This window comes from Haematobia irritans, chromosome 2, assembly GCF_050003625.1.
Source record: "Haematobia irritans isolate KBUSLIRL chromosome 2, ASM5000362v1, whole genome shotgun sequence".
NCBI classification, from domain to species: Eukaryota; Metazoa; Arthropoda; class Insecta; order Diptera; family Muscidae; genus Haematobia; species Haematobia irritans.
In genome coordinates, this window is record NC_134398.1 from 131936496 (window position 1) to 131959923 (window position 23428).

At 35.2% G+C, this 23428-nt stretch overlaps 1 protein-coding gene across 1 annotated transcript in view; it reads right to left on the minus strand.

Moving 5' to 3' along the window:
- Positions 1–1526: 1526 nt before the first annotated feature.
- spz4 (Spaetzle domain-containing protein 4) overlaps positions 1527–23428 on the minus strand; it is a 64323-nt gene continuing 42421 nt past the window's right edge. The window contains exons 2-3 of the mRNA XM_075296189.1: positions 10604–12216; positions 1527–3186 (exon numbers count right to left, since the gene is read on the minus strand). Coding sequence (XP_075152304.1) covers positions 2721–3186; positions 10604–12216 — 2079 coding nt within the window. The 3' untranslated portion in view covers positions 1527–2720. The remainder of the gene's footprint in view (positions 3187–10603; positions 12217–23428) is intronic.

Consider the following 23428-nt stretch of genomic DNA (forward strand, 5'->3'; position numbering starts at 1 on the left):
CTTACTATGGAAAACTCGAAGATAAGTCATAGACATTGCTATAAAAAATAGTGAGGTGTAGAATTAAAATGTTTCCTTAAAATCTTAGAGACGAATTTAAAGGTATTCCCGAGGAAAAGCCTTATATTGAAAATCTTGGGCAAAATATTGTAAAATATGATCTAATCTATGTCATGCCTTAAAATTCTTTAGAAATATATGGAGAAGCCTGTGCAGACATTTCATTCTTTTTATTCTTAAGGCCTTAAGAAAATGTTTCATTTCTGTAGATATCAAACCATGATGTCTAGCCTTACGTAATTTCATTGAAAAGCCCCAGCTGAAAAACTGAAAAACGCAGATCTCAAAATAAGTAAATATTTTTCGACAAATTCAAGAAAATTTATTAAACAGAATTATTTTTTTTACTACCCAGCAAAAAAATATGGAAGTTCTTCCAAAGGCACAACTTTAAAAGCACTTCCAGAAGATGCACTCCAAATGATGTTCTTTATTTTAACTACCCAGGAAGTTATTTTAATTCAATTTTGTATATCTTGGTTTTTTTCATACTTTTAATGGGTAATTTTAACTTTTTATACCCTCCACCATAGGATGGGGGTATATTAACTTTGTCATTCCGTTTGCAACACATCGAAATATTGCTCTAAGACCCCATAAAGTATATATATTCTGGGTCGTGGTGAAATTCTGAGTCGATCTAAGCATGTCCGTCCGTCCTTCTGTTGAAATCACGCTAACTTCCGAACAAAACAAGCTATCGACTTGAAACTTGGCACAAGTACTTGTTATTGATGTAGGTCGGATGGTATTGCAAATGGGCCATATCGGTCCACTTTTACGTATAGCCCCCATATAAAGGGACCCTCAGATTTGGCTTGTGGAGCCTCTAACAGAAACATATTTCATCCGATCCGGCTGAAATTTGGTACATGGTGTTGGTATATCGTCTCCTACTACCATGCAAAAATAACCATATAAACCGATCTCCAGATTTGGCTTGCGGAGCCTCAAAGAGAAGCAAATTTCACCCGATCTTGCTGAAATTTGGTACATGGTGTTGGTATATGCAAAAATTGGTCCACATCGGTCCATAATTATATACAGCACCTATATAAACTGTTTTCCAGATTTGACCTCCGGCGCGTCTTGGAAGAGCAAAATTCATCCGATCCGATTCAAATTTGGAACGTCGTGTTAGTATATGGCCGCTAACAACCATACCAAAATTGGTCCTTATCGGTCTATAGTTATATATAGCCGATCTCCAATCACACAAAAATTTGTCCATATCGGTTCATAATCATGGTTGCCACTCGAGCCAAAAAAAATCTACCAAAATTTTATTTCTATAGAAAATTTTGTTAAAATTTTATTTCTATAAAAAATTTTTGTTAAAATTTTATTTCTATAGAAAATTTTGTCAAAATTTTATTTCTATAGAAAGTTTTGTCAAAATTTTATTTCTATAGAAAATTTTGTTAAAATTTTATTTCTGTAGAAAATTTTGTCAAAATTTTATTTCTATACAAAATTTTTTGAACTGAATTATATACGTATTTGATCGATCTTTTTTGGTTTAATATATACCACGTATGGACTTACATACAATTTAGAAGACGGTGTTAGGAGGTTTTAAGATACCTTGCCATCGGCAAGCGTTACCGCAACTTAAGTAATTCGATTGTGGATGGCAGTGTTTAGAAGAAGTTTCTACGCAATCCATGGTGGAGGGTACATAAGCTTCGGCCTGGCCGAACTTACGGCCGTATATACTTGTTTTGTTTCAATTAGGTTAAAAACAGAGTAAGCGTTCATAAAATGGTACAAATCATTTAAATTTTGTCGAAAAAAATGTTAAATCCGATCTGAAAAAATTGTGAATTTTTGAAAATATTTGAGGTCAGTTTCCGACTAGCGTTAGAATCCATTAAAAATTATAAAAATTATTTATTTGACGAAATATCACAGAATTTTTTAATTTACATCCAAAACATTGAATTCGGATCACACCTAAAGAAGTCATGCAAATTCAGTGCAACGGCAGTTGAAATGGAAGACTTCTCTCCTATGACAAGCCCATGTTAAATTCATCGCTTCTGCGTCAGTTATGCACCACTTCTGGATCCAAAAAAAAACATTTTCATTACTTTTTTGGCGACGCTTTTTTTGCTGGGTAGTTAAAGAAAATTTCGAAGTTTGAATAAATTGGAGTTAAAAATTGCAAAAATGTCTTCAGTTCCATATGAAGTTAATTTTTTACTATTATTTTTTTATAATAGTAAAAGTTTTTTTTTACTAGTTAAAGAATTTAGCATTTGTTTTGACAAAATTTTAATAATTTGTACCATTTTATTAATTCGTAATCTGTTTTTAACCTATTTGAAACAAAAAAGTTAAAATTACTCATTAAAAATATGAAAAAAGCGAGTTATAAAAAAATTTAATTGAAAGAACTTCCTGTGTAGTTAAAATAAAGAACATCTTTGGAATGACATTTTTGAAAGTCTTTGGAACAACTTCCAAATTTTTTCGCTGGGATGTTTGAGTATGGTTCCTAAGACACAAATCACATTTAGTAATATAAAATTTATTCTGAACACCATTCGAAATTTAGTTTCCTTTTTATAGCGGCTGCCTATGAATTTCATTTTTAACAAATACATAGTATATTCGATTTCACCTTGTAAATAATATCTAAATTCAGCTAAGATTTTCGCTTAACCTTCGAAGAAATCAAATTCATCTTTAGGTCTATACCAATCTTCTGTGGCATGTTCGTATATGGCGTTTTTAACTTGTTCTTCGGCTATTTCAATTGGATGCCTTCGATCGCTGGTCTCACCACCTCCACTGCCACCCTCCGAACGTGGTGATCTCGATGTCGCTCTAAAGTCCAATGGTATATTATAGCACTTGCATATACAACATGATGGAAATCTAAACCAATCTGAGAATATACCACGACATTCGTTATGAGGATCATAGGCCAAGAGACGATGTAGACGATATTGTTGTTCACAGCGACATCCTTCACGACAATACATTTGTTTATGTTCGTGTGTACATTTTTCCCAGTGTACATACTGTTCGAATGGATAAAGATTGAGCAGAGCTAACACTTCACCTCGAGTGTTGTTGGCCCAGAATGGGGCGACCACTTCTTCTTTTACCGGACATGCATTACTGAAAAAAGATAACAAACATAATATGTTAGAGCCAATGTTTATAAGAGTGATGAAACATTACATTATTCACAAAATCATTTCATAATTTGCATAAGCGCGTATTACAGAGTATTAAAGAGCTTTGTCAAATATACAGGATGTCCAAAACTGTTTTTTTAAGGAGGAAAGGTTAGGTTAGGTTAGCTTAGCTTAAAGTGGCAGCCCGATTAAGATTCAGGCTCACTTACACTATTCAATCCATTGTGATACCACATTAACTAAAAGTACCTATTACATATGGGCACTTCTAGTTTTAACCGCTGAACCTTCTCGATTATTTTCTTCTGTTGAACCAACCATATTGTTCCAAAAACATTAGCAGACAGCTTAAGTTAACGTTTTCCAGGTCCGCCAGTAATCTGAAGATATATGCCCCTAAAATTTGCTTACGCCTTACACAAAATGCAGGACAATCACACAAGAGGTGTTTTATTGATTCCTTTTCCTCCGCATCATGACAGCTCATACAATAGTCATTACATTTCGCGCCAATAGTTTTTGCAAAATCGCCTATCAATCAGCGACCCGTTATAGCAGATATCAGGAGTGATATCTGGCGTCTCGAGAACACTAGCATATCTAGTGTGCGGTTTAAGTTTAAATGGGGCCATATTTGCTTGGTGTCGTACAACCCTTGCAACTCTCCCATCGAACATTTGCCATCATGACAGCCTTCTCACGCAGTAAGAGCTTGCAGGTAGCCAGAGGCATACCAACAGATTCTAGTTCCCCTGGAATATGTAAGGTAGTTATTATTCAACCGTCGAACGGAACGGACGTGTTTTTTCATAGCGGATAAACTCATCGTAATAGGTACCTACTACCTATTACGAAATTCAAAGTCATCCACTGGGTTGCTAACTTCAGGGCCCAGTGGACGGGTATCGACTGGAGTTATAAATTTGGGCAATGACCAAGAGTTAGGCCCAATTAGTCGACCTGTAGACGGGTCGACAGGTGGCGACACTTTGACAAGTCGTACTTTTTCAAAGGTAACGACATCAAAAGGAGGTAATCCCTCACGAAAGAGATTCAAGGAACGCAGAAATGCTTTGTTTATCCTAAAGAAGTTAGGATCAGTCGACCCAAGCAAGCTGTCGGCTAAACAAAGCGATTCCTTAAAATGGGCTCAAGGAATTCTTGAGGCTGGAAAAAGGGAACGATCACCGGATGAGCTGCCATCCTCCAAAAGGCATCAAAGATCGTTTGCCTCAGTTGCTAAAGACAGCCTTAAGATGGCTATTATTAACAAAGGAGCATTGGACGGTATGGTTCCAAAGCAAAAATGGGGGGAAATTGAGAATGCTCTGTCTGTCGTCTACTCACAGGTGCTGGAAAAGTTTCCCGGTCCAGATCCTCGACACCAAGAGGCTGGTTGGTATCAAGGACGTTTTAAGCTAGTCGCATTTGAGGACCAGAGGTCTATAGAATGTTTTAAAGCTGCTCTGATACTAATTGGTGAAGTTTGGAAGGAGCTGCTCTAGAGTTAGTCGAGAAGAAAGACATACCGGCTAGACCTAGAGCACATGCCTGGATACCTGCAAACCCTTCTGACCCTGAATCTATTTTAAATAGACTGAAACGATGCAATCCAAATCTTCCAACAGCTGATTGGAAGATTGGCCGTTTGGATGAAGTGGATGGACCAAGACGGCATGCAGTGTTTATATTGAACACTCAGTCTTTGCCACATCTAGCAAAGTCCCAGGGCCGTGTATGTTATGGCTTTCATTATATCCAAATGAAGGTATATAAAAACGATCAGCTAAAGGATTCAGAAATGGACAAGCCTCTGTCTGAATCAGAAGTAAGCGGATCCTCTTGCGAAGTCGAGGGAGATACCAAAGTTGAAGACATGGATAGACACCGTATGCGAGAGGAGGTTTCTATTGCCTCAGAACTCACCAAAGTTGAACCTATGGTTATTGCGAGAGTCACCGAGATCTCTGAAGAGAACATTCTTGATGACTCGATTGAAGCGGCTGATGTGACGGTTGTTGAAAATCTCGATGGTCCTACGGATCCTCCAGATAAATCTTCATCATTGTAAGGCTGCATGTGCTGCCTTAAAAGTTATCCTGATGAAAGGGAACATAGATATAGTTCTTATTCAAGAACCATATGTTTATAGAAACAAAATATGTGAATTAAGTACTCCGGGGTTCAAACTATTGCAGTATACTGGTAATGATGTAAATCGAGCCTGTATAATTGCTAAAAACGAGCTCAACTTGTTTTTGCAATACAGACACTGTCGTTGCAGGTTAGAAATAGCCAAATGCAAATATTAGGTATCTTCGGTCTACATGGGACATGACGGGGAGATGCCTCCATGTGCCGTTAAGACCTTAGTGGAGGAGTCACTGAAAACAAAGACGAAACTCATTATGGGATGCGAATGCACATCATAGTATATGGGGAAGTAGTGATACTAATGCAAGGGGAGAGTCGTTAATAGAGTTTATTTTGCGTACTAATCTGGTAGTTTGCAACAAGGGAGATGCCCAAACCTTTGTCACTAAAAACAGGCAAGAGGTTTTGGACCTCGCCTCGCAAGAACTGAATGAAATGATATCTGAGTGGCAGGTTTTAAGTGAACACAGCTTCTCATATCATCGCTACATCAGTTTCAAATTTGATGTTCATATCACCAAGACCATATTTCCGCCAGATGTTAGGAAAGCTGAATGCACCTGAGATACACAAGCACGCCATACGCTGAACTTTGTCTAAACTTGTCGGCTGGTAAAGTGCCGGCCACCAGACTACAACACCATATAGGATTATAAGTCTAACCACTGCCGTGTATAGCCAATGCACAATTTTTGGTTGTAGTCCCCACTTTTTCCCTATTGCCTTTTTGCACGAGTATAAAGCTACCGTTACTTTCCTCGCTCTTTCTTCAATATTAAGTTTAAAGTTCAGCTTCCTGTCCAAAATTACGTCAAGGTATTTTGCACAGTCGCCAAAGGGAATTTCAATACCCCCTAAGGAAATGGGCCTAACCGTGGGACTTTTGCGATCCTTGCAGTACATGACTAGTTCTGTCTTTGCAGGATTTACCCCAAGACCATTATCTTTCGCCCGTTTCTCAGTCATCCGGAGGGTTCTCTGTATAATATCTCTAACTGTTGATGGGAATTTTCCCCTGCGCCACATCATCTGCGTATGCTACCACTTTTATCCTTTTTTTCTAGGGAAGCCAGAAGGTTGTTTATAGCAATATTCCAAAGAAGAGGTTATAGAACTCCTCCTTGAGGAGTGCCTCTGTTCACATACCTTTGTATGTTTGCTTGTCCTAGTGGGGCTGAAATGCGTCTCTTCTTTAGAAGTTCGTCTAACAGCCTAAGTATACCTGGATCAACATTCAGAGTTGTCAGTCCATTTAATATCGAGCTCGGATGGACGTTATTGAACGCCCCTACGATGTCTAGAAACGCCACGATTGTGTATTCTTTGACAGATAGTGAGCTTTCAATAAAGCTAACTAGTTCATGTAATGCGGTCTCAGTAGACCTGCACTTCGAGTATGCATTCTGTCGTTTCGAGAGCAAACTTGAATCGACGCTAGTTCTAAGATAAATATCTATCATCCTCTCCAGAGTCTTAAGTAGGAACAAGTAAGGAACGTCTAAAGTCGGGCGGGGCCGACTATATTATACCCAGCACCACTTTGTAGCTCTAAATTTTCGATACCATATCACATCCGTCAAATGTGTTGGGTGCTATATATAAAGGTTTGTCCCAAATACATACATTTAAATATCACTCGATTTGGACAGAATTTGATAGACTTTTACAAAATCTATAGACTCAAAATTTAAGTTGGCTAATGCACTAGGGTGGAACACAATTTTAGTAAAAACCAAGTAAGGAAAGTCTAAAGTCGGGCGGGGCTTACTATATTATACCCTGCACCACTTTGTAGGACTAAATTTTCGATACCATAAATATCACATCCGTTAAATGTGTTGGGTGCTATATATAAAGGTTTGTCCCAAATACATACATTTAAATATCACTCGATTTGGAAAGAATTTGATAGACTTTTACAAAATCTATAGACTCAAAATTTAAGTTGGCTAATGCACTAGGGTGGAAAACAATTTTAGTAAAAAAATAAAACATTTAAATCTGAAGCAATTTTAAGGAAACTTCGCAAAAGTTTATTTATGATTTATCGCTCGATATATATGTATTATAAGTTTAGGAAAATTAGAGTCATTTTTACAACTTTTTGACTAAGCAGAGGCGATTTAACAAGGAAAATGTTGGTATTTTGACCATTTTTGTCGAAATCAGAAAAACATATATATGGGAGGTATATCTAAATCTGAACCGATTTCAATCAAATTTGGCACACATGACTATATTACTAATTGTACTCCTAGTGCAAAATTTCAACCAAACTGGGCCAAAACTCTGGCTTCTGGGGCCATATAAGTCCATGTCGGGCGAAAAATATATATGGAAGCTATATCTAAATATAAGTGCATATAGGGTGAAAGATATATATGGGAGCTATATCTAAATCTGAATCGATTTCAACCAAATTTGGCACGCATAGCTACAATGCTAAATCTACTCCCTGTGCAAAATTTCAACCAAATTGGACCAAAACTCTGGCTTTTACGACCATATTAGTCCGTATCGGGCGAAAGATATATATGGGAACTATATCTAAATCTGAACCGATTTCAATCAAATTTTGCACACTTGATTGTACTACTAATTGTACTTCTAGTGCAAAATTTCTACCAAATTCGGCAAAAAATCTGGCTTCTGGGGCCATATAAGTCCATATCGGTCCATATCGAAAGATATATATGGGAGTTATATCTAAATCTGAACCGATTTCAATCAAATATGGCACACTTGACTATACGACTAAGTGTTATGTTTGTACAAAATTTCAAGCAAATCGCTATAAAACTCTGGCTGCTAGGTCCATATTAGTGCATATCGGGCGAAAGATATATATGGGAGCCATATCTAAATCTGAACCGATTTCTTCCAAAATCAGTAGGGTTCTATTCTGACCCAAATTAGGAACATGTGCCAAATTTGAAGGCGATTGGACTTAAATTGCGACCTAGACTTTGATCACAAAAATGTGTTCCCAAACAGACGGACGGAGGGACGGACAGACGGACATGGTTATATCGACTCAGGGACCCACCCTGAGCATTATTGCCAAAGACACCATGTGTCTATCTCGTCACCTTCTAGGTGTTACAAACATATGCACTAACTTATAATACCCTGTTCCACAGTGTGGCGTATAATGATGATAAGCTGAAGTAGGGAAAGGCAAGGCTCGGTGAGAAGCCCTTTGAATTTGTCCTAATAACGTTTGTAGGTCGGTATTGGTTTTATTCATATCAATATTTTTTACTTTAATTTTTAGGATAAAACGTTGCTTTGTGCAACAAACGAAGTACTTCGATCCATTTTTCCTCTAACAGCCATTCAAAAATTGGTTTATATCGGACCATAATTATATATAGCCCCCATATTAACCGATCCCTAGATTTTACTTCTTGAGCCTACTGGAAAAGCAAATTTCATCAGATCCGGTTAAAATTTGGGCCCAGAGATGGTGCGAGTAGCAAGTTTTTTTTGGTTTTCTACTGTCAGAAAGTTGTATAAAACGTAAAAACGTAGTAAATATCAAAAATACTTACAGGATACAGTGAATCCACCAAGAAGTCAACATTAGTTAATTTTCGAAAATTTGGATTACTTTTAGAAAATTTTAACTAAACGGTATTACAAACGATAATACCACGCCGATATCACAAAAATAAGTAAATTTTTTTCGACAAATTCAAGAAAATTTATTAGACATAATTAATTTTTTTCACTGGTTAAAGAAAATTTTCTTGTTTGAAGGAAAAAATTGGACTTCAAAATTGCAAGAATGAAAGACATAAAAAGTTCAATATGTGCCCATTTGTGAAAATACGAATGTAGTAAATCTCTATGCTTCATTTGTGTCCAATTTTTTCCCATTTTTCAGTTCGTTTAACTAGCATATGCAAACAATTATTAGAGTAAAGAAAACTTTCTGCTAACATAATAAGTCCATGAACTAAAATAAAGTTAATTTGGCTTTCGTGAAATAGAGGGTTCACTTTTTTTTAGTGTACTTAGATTTGATTTCAAACTATTTTTTTTAATAAGACATATTGAAGAATTTTTGATAATAATAATTTGAAATTTTTATTCAAAGGTAATTTGCAAAATTTTCCAGAGAAACTACTATTTGCTTAAAGTTTGAATACAATGTGTTTTCAAATTTTTGTAACTGTGAAAATTGTCGTGGAAAAAGCCGGATTTTCAAAGTCTATATGCAAAAAAGTATGTTCCGTTCACCAGATCGAATCAATCTCCATCAAATAATAAATATCGCAAACTAACAACAAATTCATCCCCAAATCACTCAATTATCAATATGGAAGCTCAATATCAGCAATCATATTCGAAAAGGGGAAGGGTCCAACATCAACCTCCAATTTCACGGGAACATCACTGGATAAACTTTACTACTCTCCATAAACTTCTTTCGTTTCGGGCTCATAATCCACAGTTCTGGTTTGCCCAAATTGGATCAGTTTTTGCATTGACTTGCATTGTACGCGATGAAACAAAATTCGAACACCTAAATGAAAATAAGGACCCAAACATAGCTCCAAATGTAGTAAGGTGTAAGAGCACAGAAGGGACACCAGACGCTTATAATTGACACATTTATGGCTTCATGTCGGAGACCCTACTATAAATAAAATCGGTTTCTGAATGTGCGTGAATAAAATTTCTGCAAACTCACGCTCACGAAAAATAAAATCAAGATATAATTCTTACTCGTATGTTAACTGAAATTAATTTAGCTGTCGAACTATAATCTATTCATGAATTTTGATAGCTTTGCTCATTCCCGGTTGGAAAATGTCCGTGAATTGTCGTGAATCGTGCGTGAGTCTTTGAAAGTAGTTCGTTCGTGAGCGTGCGTGAGGACTGGTTTTCATAAACATTTTGTTTCACGATTGTGCGTGAGTGTGAGTGAAATTTCTCTCATACACACATCTCTAGTCTTGCAGTGTGACCGTCCGTATATCCGAAATTCCTATCACGAAGTTAGGTACAGGCACCGATTACCCTAAATCTGATGTTTATCATATTTTGTCATAAGATAATCCTCCGTGGTATGTGATAAACCAATTGCCTTGGTATCGACTTGTTCTGAAATTCTTTCTTGAAGCTAAAATATCATATGCTCTAAATTTCAGTTAAATAAAACCAAGAATTTATACCTAGACGATTTTCCAAATACGATCTATTGATAGAATCTATTTGATGGAAAGTTCTATACTTACACTCCTCTAACGTTGACAATTGGAGCAGGCTCTTGTTTCATAGTATCCTGGAACAGTTGTCCATCTCTCATTATCGGCTTATTGGCAACTGCTGCGGCTGCAGGTGTAACATTGCTAACAGGCTTACGAATCTTTTCACCCAACAATAGATCGGAGTTGGGTTTCAGTGGCGTTTGGGCTGATGGCGCAGCCGAAGGACCTGTTGAGGGAACATTATATTTGTTGTTCGTTGTCGTATACCGATTATAATTCTTATTCAAATGACTTTTAAATGGTGATGTTTTGGTCGATGTCAAGGGTGTTGTTATTGTACTGGAGGTGGATGATGTATTTGTGTTATTCTTAGGCACCGGGGTAGAGATTGTTGTTGTCCTTGGCGGTGTAGCCTGTGTAGGATTAATTTTCAATTTTAATTTAGCCGATATGGTGGATTCGACCTTTTGCAATTGCTGAGGTCTTTGGCGGTGATGTTTGGTCGATGAAGAAGGTACAAAGGGTTTCCTTTGTTGTTTAGCAGGAGATCTTTCTGCAGTTGTCTCCGGTTTTAATGTGGTGGAAGTGGCGCTAGTAGTGGTTGTCGAGGTCGTGGTCATGGTCGTTGTAGTTGTTGATGAGTTTGTGTCCACAAGACTGGATGTAGATGGAACAGTTGTAATCGTTGTTGTTGTTTCGAGTTTTGAGGAAGTGGACGAAATACTGAGATTTTCCGTAGTAGTATTGCCCACACCAAGCTGGGGAGACTGTACGACTTCTATATTTGAACCATCCAATTCACTGGGAGATTTGGCATTACTTGATGATTCAAAAACGCTATTTAATTCAATATTAATGATATCTACCAAATCATCATCATCGGGCGTTAATGTCAAATCACCATCGTCATCGATCGCGACTTGTTTTTCTAACAAATCGGAAGAAGAAGATTTTGTGGTGAAATTCTCTGTAGCAATATTTTTTTTCAATTCTATGGGTAATTCTTCATTTTTTTCATCCCCATTGGTTGTACTCATAGTTGAAGTATCCACATCATTTATGGGATCTATTGTGGTCTGTTCTATATCGTTTGCCACCACTGTGGACTCTACATCTTCAACTGTTGTGGATGCTGTAGGCGGTTGCGTTGTTGTAGTTGTTGTGCTAGTACTCGAAGTAGAAGTGGTCGTTGTAACCGGCCTAAAATGAGGCTCTCTCAAAACATCATTCATTTTGAAATTCTCAAAATCATCACGGTGATGCATTAATTTGGAAGCCCGTCGATTGTAACCATCACGTGAATATCTTTCAGCCGCTGCCTCTATATCGTCCACATCGATTTCATTGTTTAAAATTTCATCTCGCAATACAGCGATGTGTCGTACATCACCATACATTCGCTTCATAAGTCCTTGATTTTCATGTACGAAACGTCGCACTGCGTGCCATGGGTAGGCGGCACCTGGCTGAGTACAATATGCTTGAGTGATTAGATCACAGGGAATGGCAGCCAACATTTGAGCACGGCCTCTACGTGATTGTTTTGTGTTTGGGCTACATGATGATGATGTCGAATCGTAACCGAATGTTGTCCCTCTGTCGATGAGTAGAGCAAAGAGGAGAAGAAATATTAGATTCCTCTGGAATGAAAAGAGAAAAACGATTCTAAATTATTTCAATACAACTGGAAGAAGGTGAAAGTTGCTAGTACAGATCTAGTGGCTTTGATACATTTTATGGATATGAACTATGAAAGGACACTTTGATCTTATGAAATACTAAGGTATACGTAATTAAAATTTTAATTGAATTCAAAACAATTAAATATGGCCTTAAGTTCGGCCGGGGCAAATCTTAAACACCCACTACCATGAATCAAGTATAATGTTTCCCTTGAAAAATCTTTGTCACAACTGGTTGCTTAGAAATGTATAGAAATCCAGGAGGATTTGATAACAGAGCTGATCGGTGGTACGCTAGCCGAAGATAGATTTAAAGTGTCTACTTGGAGACTACATCACATCACACAGAAAAAAGTGAAATTTAATTGTCGCGAAAACCATGTATTTTATCTTTGTGAAAATAATTTTCTAGTCGAGAAAAATGTATGCTGGCAATAAGCATTTAAATGGTTCTCAAATGCGGCAAACATGTTCTATCATTTAAATGTTAGAATTTGAGCCATTACATGGACGGGAAAATCATGTAGGTTAGGTGGCAGCCCGATGTATCACGCTCACTTAGACTATTCAGTCCATTGTGATTGATCATGTACCTGACCATACAATTTTTCGACTTTTTTGCAAGGAAAAAAATATTTTTATGGGTAACGTATAGATATGTCTAGCACCATTACATGGTCATAAAAACTATGTACATTATTTTTGTGATCATTTACTTTTTCAACTTTTTTGCAGCGAAAAGAATTGAGCAGGTACACACAATTTTCATTTTGCGCGTCAGTCGGGTGTTGATTGTTGTTTGCAATGGACGGAGGATACGGGATTACTGTGTTTTGTGTTAATTTATTCATTCGTATGTGGCACGTGGTTTTATGCATATGAGCATAAAAGAAGGGAAGTGTACTTGAAAAAATGTACCTGTTTTTTGTTCTGAATTTTCTATATAGCATAATTTATTTTTATTTGCAGTTAAATGATGTCTGCGTTTGCATAACGTAAATATGGAATGATTGCTTATTGTTGAAATTGCACCAAAATAGAGTGTGTAAAAATATGTGATGTGTGCTTGCACGACATTATAAATACAAATAAATAAGGAATTCGTTTATAGGAAAATAAATAAAGTTAATTTTGTGTTTTCTTTTCTCAAGTGGTGTCCTTTTTCGACGACGAAAAAAGTTTTTTCATAAAGATCAGAACATTTTAGGTTGTGACCATGTTCTTTTAACTGGAAGAAAAACATTTTTGACGAATACCATAACATTTTAGATCGTGACCATTGTCCTTTGATTTAAACGAACTTATTTTTTATCAATATAATAACATTTTAGATGAGGGCAATTTTATTTTTCTTAGGACCATATTCACTGAGTCAACATGGTTGCAGGTGAAAATGTTACATGGGCTCCGCAAAAATAGCTCATATCATATTAACATATTTTACTCTTCGTATATGATTATGACAATCATGTTTCTTCTCTACGTGTGGTCTCAGACCCCGAACAGTACACATATTCTGCGTCGTGGTGAAATTCTGGGTCGATCTAGCGATATCCGTCCGACCGTACGTCCACTGTGGAAATTACGCTAACTTCCTAACAAGCAAGCTATTCACTTGAAACTTGGCACAAGTAGATGTTATTGATGTAGGTCGTATGGTATTGCAAAAGGGCTATATCGGACCACTGCTAGGTATAGCCCTCATATAAACCGACCCCAAGATGTTAAACTGATTCACAAATTTGGTTACTTTTATTTCAAAAAATTATCTTGTTTTAATTTAATTTTATTATTTTTTTCACAAATGTCCACTCGAAAAAAGCGAACTCTCTATTTCACTAAAGCCAATTTAACTTTATTTTAGTTCATGGAATTATTATGTTTGGAGAAAGTTTCCTTTACTCTAATAATTTTTTGCGTACGTTAGTTAAATTAACTAAAAACGAGGAACAAATATATACAAATGAACTTTTAGCGATTTTGCCAGCTTTGCGTGCGAGTAGCTCGGATTTTCGCGATGCGCGAGCAAAATTTTGATACGCTGCTCTTCTTGCTTGGACGGCATTTTGACAACTGAAGAGTGAATTCCAAAATCAAAACAGGGGCAACATTCTACACACACACCTTCAAAATGAGGGGTGTTCAGGTGTTTTTTAAATGCAAAATTGAAAGAAATACGTCAAGTTTATATTGACCAAATTTTGACCGTATCACCCTTTAACAAAGAGAACTTTTCCAAAATCCAAATAGTATGAGTGGAGTTATAATGCCATTAAATTGCAATCAAACCCAAAAACCAAGACAATATTTATGATTTTAACATTCAATTCATAAGTAATAAAGACCGGCTAGATTGGGTTGGATTGGGTAATAATATTGGCCAGTGAGCACACATTCCAAAATGAAGCATTAAGCCATAGATATAATGCAATCTAGGCATTGAGACCGGTTTTTTCTTTTTTTTTGTTTGTTTTTAATGCGCCATTCATGGTGTAAGCATTTTGCTCCAATATGAAATTTTGTAATAACTGCATTCGGTTTTTGGCAGTAGACCTGCATGTCTTTCCTCCATCCATAAAAAATGTGAAATAGATGATTATTCGTGTTAGGGGCGAATTTTGATTGTTGGTGATTTGAATTTATTTATGAGGTGGCGGTTGTTTGATTGTTTAAATTAACCAAATATTGTGCAATTTAAATTACAAAAAAAATGAGACGCTATTTAAATGCCTAGTTCACCTTATCCATCTGGTGAGGAATGTGGAATGTTATAGACGTCGTTTTTCAATTCCATTCCATTCAATCCAATTTTATTTTGAGTGTTCATTGAGTAATTTCAATTTGATTGAAATGGAAAGTTTCTGTCTTATTGGCCATATCTACTCGAATTTGTTTCCTCTTGCCAATGCAATGAAAAGGGTTTTTTTCATGGCGTTGGTTTTCGGTTGAATGCAGTAATGCCAAGTGGTTTACCAACTAAAGGCCTTCGCCAGTGGTATCGCTCTTAGATGATGTTGGAATGAAAGTGAAAGAATGTGTTTGGTGAATTGAGCCTTTTGCGTTGGAGTGCAGCGCTTCAATTTGTAATACTAAGAAAACAATTCATGCAACTTTTACTTTGTGAGTATAGGAATTTGCTGGATTTATTGACCCATAGAGAAAAACTTTTGTATTAGTGGATGTTACATAGGGAAAGCATTTTCGAAAACAATGTTTTGGATCACAATCTTGAGCCTGGGGAATAGTGAAAATATTTCACAAAATTTGCAACTGGATTACTAGAATGAACATGGATGTACGCGTATAATTTATAGCATACACCCAGAAAAAGTGCCTTCGAATCAATTTAATTTAGCCATTTTAGCCATGTTTATTAATTTAATTTAGCCATTTTATTTCCATTAAGTTAAATTTTTGTGTGAAATAATAAAATTTACTTGTTTCAGTAAAAAATCCTAAACTGAAAGCAGTTTCCTAACTTCAGTTCATTCACTAGAATAAGGCATGTAATTTAACTAATACTGTTTTCTTCGCTGGGTATAAGAATTTACTACTGAACAAGAAAATTTTATTCTCTGATAACAAAGCATTCGTAACAAATATATACGGCCGTAAGTTCGGCCAGGCCGAATTTTATGTACCCTCCACCATCGATTGCGTAGAAACTTCTACGAAAGAATGTCATCCACAATCGAATTGCTTGGGTTGTGGTATCTTAAAACTTCTTAACATCATTTTCTAAATTGTGAGTTAGTACATACGTGGTATATATTAGACAAACAAGTTATGTATAGGTAAGCCTACAAATAATTACGAATCGATATGAACTTTTTGCACGATACGTACACTGAAAAAAATATTGTCGTGAGGTCAAAGATTTCATGTATTTAAAATGCGAATACAAATTTTGCTTGCTAGAAGACACATGTTTTTCAACACTTTATTTTAAAGACGTTTTTTACTTGAAACACAGCATAATTTCTACTAGAAGTCCGGTCTTAATTTGGAAAATAAAGTCGTCGTTAACTTGTTTTTAAAGGACTTTGATAGCATATGAAGAAAAAAAGCTGAAAAAGCGAAAAATTAAAATTTGCTTCCTAAAAGCAAGTACACAAAACCCGATTTTAAAAGAGAATTGTGTCTTAAAAGTATCCTTACTTGTATTCTCCGCTTCTTTGGCTCGGAATCAATACCAAATTATTTAAAGTAAAGACGAAATCTTTGGAACCGAGTATGCTTTTTTTTCAGTGTAGAGAGCCAGAATTGAAATATGGTGGTCGCTTATATGGGGGCTATGTACAATTATGAACTTAATATGGATCATTTTTTTGTGATTGGGGATCGATTTATCGGAGGGCTATATATAACTATAGACCGATATGGACCTAGTTAGGCATGGTTGTTAACGGCCATATACTAGCACAATGTACCAAATTTCAACTGACTCGGATGAAATTCGCTCCTCCAAAACCAAATCTCGGGATCGGTTTATATGGGGGATATATATGATTATGGACTGATATGGACCACTTTTGACATGGTTGTTAAATATCATATAGTACCACCACGTACCAAATTTCAACCAGATCGGATGAATTTTGCTTCTCCATTAGGCACCGGAGGTCAAATCTGGGGATCGGTTTATATGGGAGCTATATATAATTATGGACTGATATGAACCAATTCCTGCATGGTTGTTGGATACAATATACTAACATCACGTACCAAATTTCAACCGAATCGGATGAATTTTGCTCTTCCAAGGGGCTCCGGAGGTCAAATCTGGGGATCGGTTTATATGGCGGCTGTACAATTATGAACTTAATATGGATCATTTTTTTGTGATTGGGAATCGATTTATCGGAGGGCTATATATAACTATAGACCGATATGGACCTAGTTAGGCATGGTTGTTAACGGCCATATACTAGCACAATGTGCCAAATTTCAACTGACTCGGATGAAATTCGCTCCTCCAAAACCAAATCTCGGGATCGGTTTATATGGGGGATATATATGATTATGGACTGATATGGACCACTTTTGGCATGGTTGTTAAATATCATATACTACCACCACGTACCAAATTTCAACCAGATCGGATGAATTTTGCTTCTCCATTAGGCACCGGAGGTCAAATCTGGGGATCGGTTTATATGGGAGCTATATATAATTATGGACTGATATGAACAAATTCCTGCATGGTTGTTGGATACAATATACTTACATCACGTACCAAATTTCAACCGAATCGGATGAATTTTGCTCTTCCAAGGGGCTCCGGAGGTCAAATCTGGGGATCGGTTTATATGGCGGCTGTATATAATTATGGACCGATGTTGACCAATTTTTGAATGGTCATTAGAGACCATATACTTACACCATGCACCAAATTTCAGCCGGATCGGATGAAATTTGCTTCTCTTAGAGGCTCCGCAAGCCAAATCGGGGGATCGGTTTATATGGGGGCTATATATAATTATATATATGTACCAACACAATGTACCAAATTTCAGCCAGATCGGATGAAATTTGCTTCTCTTAGAGGATTCGCAAGCCAAATTTGGGGGTCCGTTTATATGGGGGCTATATATAATTATGGACCGATGTGGACCAATTTTTGCATGGTTGTTAGAGACCATATACTAACACAATGTATCAAATTTCAGCCGGATCGGATGAAATTTGCTTCTCTTAGAGGATTCGCAAGCCAAATTTGGGGGTCCGTTTATATGGGGGCTATACGTAAAAGTGGACCGATATGGCCCTATTTGCAATACCATCCGACCTACACTTATGCCAAGTTTCAAGTCGATAGCTTGTTTCGTTCGGAAGTTAGCGTGATTTCAACAGACGGACGGACGGGCGGACGGACATGCTCAGATCGATTCAGAATTTCAGCACGACCCAGAATATATATACTTTATGGGGTCTTAGAGCAATATTTCGATGTGTTACAAACGGAACGACAAAGTTAATATACCCCTATCCTATGGTGGAGGCTATAAAAATAAACAAAAACCGAACTAAAACCAAATTTCCTCAAATTTAGTAAAATTTCTTATAAAACGATAACACTGACTTCCTTTATTATAGAAAGCTTATCATACATGCGAATAACACTTGGCATAGAAAAATATTTTAGTTCATTCGTACTAAGAAGTATTCAATCCTTTCTAAACTTAAGGAAACACACTTGTTAGAATATAGGAAATTTTCCTATATTTCTCTTATCTATCTATAATCGATACCTGCCATCGATGTAATCGATATGTTTGCGCGTGGGTTGTTTTTTTAGTTGGAATCGCGTTGTTATGGTATACGGAGAGATTGTTAAAAAATAATATAGTAAAATAATATAATAAATAACAAATAAAATATTTGTTATTTTAAATTAGTGAGAAAATTTTTCTTATTAAAAGTGAAAGGAACAAGAAGAAGAAAGCATTACGTTTTACAGTTGGTAACTTTACATGGAAATTGGAAATAGTGGAATAATAAACTAAAATTTCAAGGCCAGTCGATGCTGTTAATTCTTAATAAATATATTTAATATATTAATAAAACATGCCTTTTATTGAAAACAAATGCCTATATAAATAAATAAAACTGTATTTAAAAACGAAGGTAAGCAGTTCTAATTTTGAAGTAAAAGGTTTACCACAAATATGTAAGATTTGTTCAAATGAATGAAAAAGTTCAATAAAATCATTCCATATATGAATTCAATTCAGTTAAATTTGTTCATTTTGTAGTATAGTGGTACTTAAATATAGGAAAATGTTAACTTATTTAAGTAATACATTCTACCTAATTTCTACGAAAATCACATCGTTCAAACAAATAAAAATGTCTTTGGCGCTATACAAAGTTCTACTTTCTTCACAATGAGTTCATTTGAACTTAAAGAAGTGGTCACTTTTTTATGGGTGTAAGATTTCAATGATTGTCCATCGAAACATTGATATCCGACCGATAAGCAGGATATCCTTCACTGTGCGATGGTAAATTAGTCTTTGTATACTCAAAAAAAGTGAACCCTATATTTCACTTAAGCCAATTTAACTTTATTTCAGTTCATGGAATTATTATGTTTGTAGAAAGTTTCCTTTACTCTAATATTTTTTTGCGGACGTTAGTTAAATTAACTAAACAACAGGAAAAAATTATACACAAATGTAGCAAAAAGATTTACTAAATTCGTACATCTTACAAAATAGTTCATTATTCCTTTAAATTTGAAATTTTACTACAAATGCGCCCATCTTGAACTTCGTATGGCACTAAAGACATTCTTGCAATTTCGAACTCCAATTTTTTCTTTCAAACTACAAAATTTTCTTAAAAAAAAAAATAATAAATAAATAAATAAATAAAATTGTTAAAAAAAAAATAATTATGTTTATTAAATTTTCTTGAATTTGTCGAAAAATATTTACTTATTTTTGTGATATCGGCGTGATGTTAGCGTTTGTAATACTATTTAGTTAAAATTTTCTACAAATAATCTAAATTTTCTAAAATTTAGATTATTCAGTTTTTTCAGTGTAGTTGCGTTTAATAAATATAAATGTGGGATCTAGTTTTAAGGGTTTATACGTGTTTGGCCAGAAATTCAACATGCAGGGTACACCCTCAAAAAAAAAAATCCCTTCTGTAACATATACCCAAACACATTTTGCTTCAAGCATATATATTTTCAGGATCGGTCCAAACAAAATATTGTTTGTATTATTCAAACATATTATGTTTCACCTTAGGGCATACACTGGTAGAAAAAAAATTTAATGAAATGCTCTTTGTGTGGATATATTTTTAAGGCGCCAATTGGTTACTTCCATTATTTTAATTGCAGCTTACTCTCTAGGTCTCTCTTTCTAAATACATATATGTTTATAGGCTATTTGCATCTAAGCATATTATATATACAAACATTTTATGTCCCAAACATAATATTTTCTAATATATTAACATATATGTCACAAACATATTATGCTAGTTTATGAACATTATATGCTTGTACTTAAAAATATTGTGTTAAAAAATTTGAGTTCCAAACATATAATTTTTACACCCAAACATATGAAAAACAGTCTTTTTCGTGCGTGTAGATTGTAGATTATATTATAAATTATTAGCTACTAAACTCATTTGGTCCGCTAAAGTCGAATATCTTTGAAGTTAGATAAATTGTCTTTAAAATAAAGAAAAACATATTTGATTTAAATTAACTGAGATGTTGAATATTTGGATTAAAGATAAAAAAGCTTAAACTATAGGCAATGACTTATTTTGAGGATATGAAATTTTACAATTTGGATTTTTAAACTGACATTTATTTTTACGTGAATCGTTTTGTTAATATAGGAGAATGGTATTTCGATTGAAATGAGATCTGTATCTTAATTTTAATTATATGCTATATTTAATGCTATACTGAAAAAAATATTATCGCGAGGTCAAAGATTTCATGTCTTTAAAATACGAATGCAAATTTTGCTTAGCATAGAAGACGCATTTCTCTAATATAAAGTTTTTTCCTTGTCCAAAAGTCGATAAACTTTTCAATGTAGTCGTATTGTCCTTATAATTAAGTGATTTCACTTAAAAATGGGTATTATAACATGAAAGAAAAAATGTTTAGTCTAAGGTCAACTTGAATTTAAAAATTCAGAAAAATTGTTTAAATTTAATGAAATTTTCTTTAAATTTGTTGTCTTTTTGCATCTTGACTACAAAGCAAAAAATCGTTCAAATATAGGACATGTTTTTCAAAACTTTATTTTAAAGAAGTTTTTTACTTGAAACATAGCAGGACTTTGATAGCATAAGCAATTATACATCGTTTAAAAAAGAGTTATTTAATTTTTTGCAATAAATTGCATACACGTTATGTAATGGTTTAATATTTTTCCCCCTAATATTTTAGTATTGAATTTATGTTAATTCAAATTATTAAAATCAAATATCAACCGGCACTGTAATTTATAAGATTTATCTTGTTGTGCTTGGTATAACATATAAACCAATAAATCAAATCAAATTAAATAAAAAACAAGTATATACAGCAGTAAGTTCGGCCGGGCCGAATCTTAAATACCCACCACCATGAACCAAATATTAGGATTTCCTTTGAAATTTCAGGAGGGCTTGAGGACTTGAGGACACTTCCCGAAGATACATTTAAAGATTTCACCTATGAGGACTATATCAGATTCTGGATTTATAAGAACCATTTTTGTTTGAGTTTTAGAGGAATCATTAACATCTCTTGTAAGTGTGCAAGAAAATTATAAAATAACGTTTTGTTTTGAAATTTTAAATCTGTAGATTTTCACCCGAAAAATAAAATCTGGAAATTTTACATTGAGTTTCAAGCAATTTTCATGATCAGTGCGCCTTCTATACTCACAAGAAGTGAAATTGGTCTATATGGAGGCATTACCAAATGGACCGATAAAAACTTAATCCGATACACGTTTTTGTGAGCCTTAAATACGAGAATATTTACAATTTCAGGCAAATCGGATAAAAACTACGGTTTCTAGAAACCTAAGGAGTTAAATCGGGAAATCGTTCTTATGGGGGCTATACTAAAATACCGACCGATACTAACCGTTTTCGGCACACCGCTTTATGGCCCAAAAATACCTCTAGATTTCCAATTTCAGGCAAATTGGATAAAAACTACGGTTTCTATAAGCCCAAGAAGTAAAATCGGGAGGTCGGTTTATACGGGGGCTATACCAAAACATGGACCGACACTCACCATTTTTGGCACACCTCTTCAAGGTCCCAAAATATCTCTAGATTTTCAATTTCGCGCAAATTGGATGAAAACTACGGTTTCTATAAGCGAAAGACCCCAAATCGGGAGGTCGGTTTATATGGGGGCTATACCAAAACATGGACCGACACTCACCATTTTTGGCACACCTCTTCAAGGTCCCAAAATATCTCTAGATTTTCAATTTCGCGCAAATTGGATGAAAACTACGGTTTCTATAAGCGAAAGACCCCAAATCGGGAGGTCGGTTTATATGGGGGCTATACCAAAACATGGCCCGATATAGCCCATCTTCGAACTTGACCTGCGCGCAGACAAAAGACGATTCTGTGCCAAATTTCAGGACGATAGCTCCATTATTGAATGCTGTAGCGTGATTACAACAGACAGCCAGACAGACAGACAGACAGACGGACAGACGGACATGCTTATATCGTCTTAGAATTTCTCCCTGATCAAGAATATATATAGTTTATATAGTCGGAAATCGATATTTCGATGCGTTACAAACGGAATGACAAACTTATTATACCCCGTCACCATTCTATGGTGGTGGGTATAAAAAAGGCTGAGAAAGCGAAAAATTAAAATTTGCTTCCTAGAAGCAAGTACACAAAACCCAAACTTAAAAAAGAATTGTGTCTTAAAAGTATCCTTACTTGTATTCTCCGTTTCTTTGGCTCGGAATCAATACCAATTTTTTAAAGTGAAGACAAAATCTTTGGAACCGCGCATGTTTTTTTTTTTTCAGTATATACACGCAAAAAAATAATTCTTTCCTCCCAAACGAAATTTTAGACAAACAAAGTTCGTTTCTCATTTGCTTTTCGCTGTAAGGAAGTGTATTTGGAAGAAAAGTATATACTTTTTGTGATAAACGTTTATTCTTTTCCAGGATGTAAAAACAATTTCATAAAGACTAACTCAAAAAAAAAATTTTTTTCTGGCTAATTGCATTTTCCCTCACATCTTTCTCACTTCCACGAAGATTTTTAGTTCTTAACACCTTTTTCTGTAATACAAACAATGTAGAAGAAATTATACGATTTTATAAATTTTTAAAATTTTTTTACCTTTCGCCTGGACGGAGAATCGAACCGCGGACCATGCACTTTGTAAGCCAACACACTAACCACTGAGCTATGTACCTGTTATGGTCATCAATAGATAAATATCCATATAAGTTATATTTATATAGCATAGCTTGCGGCGCCCACGAACCGAATAAACAAAGTTTATTTAACAGAAACAAACATTTAGTTTGGCACCGTGGAGCAGTGGTTGCTACGTCTGACTCTCATGCCAAGGGTCGGGGGTTCGATCCCTGCTTCGACCAAAGTTTTTTTTTTTTTTTTTTTTTTTTTTTTTACATACATTCTACAT